At 47.0% G+C, this 2,973-nt stretch overlaps 1 protein-coding gene across 1 annotated transcript; it reads left to right on the top strand.

The window, feature by feature from the left end:
* Positions 1-676: 676 nt before the first annotated feature.
* Positions 677-2,443, top strand: LOC123043706 (peroxidase 2). Its single transcript, XM_044466241.1, has 3 exons — positions 677-950; positions 1,064-1,240; positions 1,331-2,443. Exons 1-3 carry the CDS (start codon positions 747-749, stop codon positions 1,892-1,894), a joined length of 945 nt encoding a protein of 314 aa, XP_044322176.1. The 5' UTR covers positions 677-746; the 3' UTR covers positions 1,895-2,443.
* The last annotated feature ends 530 nt before the right edge of the window (positions 2,444-2,973 follow it).

Genomic DNA, 2,973 nt, shown 5'->3' with positions numbered 1-2,973 from the left:
TTGTTTTCCTTTGCTCGCGTGCATAAAATGCTCACTTGTTGACTTAAATATCTTGGATTCAGAGTACCCCAACCCTCTTATCCTATTGAAATTTGAATGACGATGGAGAAAGATAGATGAATGATTTGCACGACTAGCCACTTGCTTCAACCATCAGCAAAAATCTCAGCCCATGATCGATGGATAGTGGAATACCACATACATTTCCTGAGACTTATATCACATACATTAAAATACTAGCAAAAGTACCAGTGCGCCACGTAGGTGCACAGCGCGACGAACCATGCTCTTGTTTCAAGCTCAATTTGAGGCTCATATCTGGCCATGAACCGCGGCGACTCACAGAATCATAGCAGAAAAATAGCACAGTACTCACTCACCCATGAGTTAGTACAAAATAAACTGAACACACGTCAAGCTATAATATAGCTCTAGCTCATACTCCTAGAAGAACTTAGTCACCTGAATATCCCGCTGATGATTGTGACTTTGCAGTATTATATTCCATGCATGAAGCAAGTTGCACCATAACGGCCCTGTAAAAGAGGAAAAAATTGCACGCCAACGGCGGATGTGGGCACTGGCCAGTGGCCACCAGAATCACCATGTGCCGGAAATGCCCAAGCCTGCGTGCGACTATATATATCTGCATGGAATGCAGAGCATTGCATTGCATCCAGTACAAGTGTCTCTTCCTATCACAATTAACCTTGTGTCCCTCACTAGACGTTGGTTAGCAATAAGCCATGGTCTCTACTTCGTCTCTATCAACCGTGTTGCTCTTGTGCCTGGCCATGACGGCGTCGGCGCAGCTGTCGCCGACGTTCTACCAAACGACGTGCCCGAACGCTCTGGCCACCATCAAGGCCGCCGTGACGGCCGCCGTGAACAAGGAGAACCGCATGGGCGCGTCACTGCTCCGGCTGCACTTCCACGACTGCTTCGTCCAAGTAAGCTCTTCAGATATACTCTATCCTGATCGCCGGCACGTTCCCTGTTTTCATTGCACGCATGCTTCTTGAGTCTTGAGTTATTGACCATGCATGCTTCACTACATGTGCAGGGTTGTGACGCGTCTGTTCTGCTATCTGGCATGGAACAAAACGCTATCCCGAACGTGATGTCGCTGCGAGGCTTCGAAGTCATCGACAGCATCAAGGCGCAGCTGGAGACCATGTGCAAGCAGACCGTCTCCTGCGCCGACATCCTCACCGTCGCCGCCCCAGACTCCGTCGTCGCCGTAAGACCTCCAACCTGTGTCACGTCGTGATCACCACCAAGTAGACTGGCTAATTTGCTAACCATGGATTTTTTTTCTCTTCTGGTGCAGCTGGGAGGGCCTTCGTGGACAGTTCCTCTGGGAAGGAGGGACTCCACCAACGCAAACGAAGCGGCGGCGAACAACGAGCTACCTCCCCCATTCTTCGACCTCGTTAACCTCACCCAGTCCTTCGGTGACAAGGGCTTCACCGTGACCGACATGGTCGCCCTCTCCGGCGCCCACACTATTGGGCAGGCGCAGTGCCAGAACTTCAGGGACAGACTCTACAACGAGACCAACATCAACTCCGGCTTCGCGACGTCGCTCAAAGCCAACTGCCCCCAGCCGACCGGCTCCGGCGACCGCAACCTGGCCAATCTGGACGTGTCGACCCCATACTCCTTTGACAACGCTTACTACAGCAACCTCAAGTCCCAGAAGGGGCTCCTGCACTCCGACCAGGTCCTATTCACGGGCACCGGCGGCGGCACCGACAACATCGTCAACAACTTCGCAAGCACCCCAGCGGCGTTCAGCAGCGCCTTCGCCTCGGCCATGGTGAAGATGGGGAACCTTAGCCCGTTGAGCGGCTCGCAGGGCCAGGTCAGGCTCAGCTGCTCCAAGGTGAATTAAATGGCAAAAAATGATCATATATGCGGGATTAATAAGGCTAGCAACGGCTGTTATAGCGCTTTCTTTGACCATAAGCTTCTGAAAACAGAAGACGTGTCATATACGTATGTCAATGGCCCCGTGCAAAGGCATCATGAAGGCCATGTGGTGCAATAGGAACTATAAACGGGCAACTTCCCTTTTTGTGATATATGACAGACTTCTACGATATGAATTATTGCCGCTTCATCCTTTGTTTTTTGAAAGCCTAGTAATACTCACTACATTGTGAAAAGGAGGGAGTATGGCTTTGGTCAAATTTGTAGTCAAAGTATTATCCAAAATATAAGAGGGCCCTTTAAACTTCTTGGCTTGCTCCAGGCAGCCAAGAAGGTCGAGGAAGTCCGTGCCACTCCTCCAGCTCCACTTCTGTGTTCAAGCACTGAAACACTAGCATCTGTGTTTATAAAGGGTAGTATGGACCTTTGCATATCGTACACAGTTTTATACGTATGTATGGTGAATCACCCGATGGGTATATACTGCCGCATGTTAGCCTACGCGCCAATACAGTTATTTGCACCTTAGGCGGGCCTGGCCCATCTACGTTCTTTTTCTTTCTTTTAATTAAACTTCAAAAAGAACAAGTTGTGTTTTGTGGGATTTGAACCCAGAACATCCACTTAAAGTAGCGAAGACGCTAAACACAGGGATAGTTTAACTGTTGTATCACAAAACTTCTTTCCTTCTCCTTATCGAAATATATATAACGCTAATAAAAAAGCATGCGTTTTCAGTTTGGCCGTTTTCTTTGGAATTTTTCCCCTATTTCTTAATATTTTTGTTTTGTTTTCTTAATTTGCAGACCTTTTTAAATTTTGTTAACTTTTTCAAATTTATAATTTCTTTTTTAATGAACTTTTCCTACCACATGACCTTTTTCAAATTCATGATTTTTTTAGTCTCCAATTTTATTTCAAGTTCATGAACTGTTTTGAGCCTGCGATTTTATTTTAAATTTGTGCATCTTTTTGAAAAATTCATGAGCACATGGAACTTTTTCAGTGGTTTCATGCTTGCAATCAAACACATTGTGTACA

Source organism: Triticum aestivum, chromosome 2B, assembly GCF_018294505.1.
Source record: "Triticum aestivum cultivar Chinese Spring chromosome 2B, IWGSC CS RefSeq v2.1, whole genome shotgun sequence".
Taxonomy (NCBI): Eukaryota; Viridiplantae; Streptophyta; class Magnoliopsida; order Poales; family Poaceae; genus Triticum; species Triticum aestivum.
The sequence above is the reverse complement of the archived record's forward strand: the minus strand, read 5'-3'. Positions and strand labels throughout refer to the sequence as shown.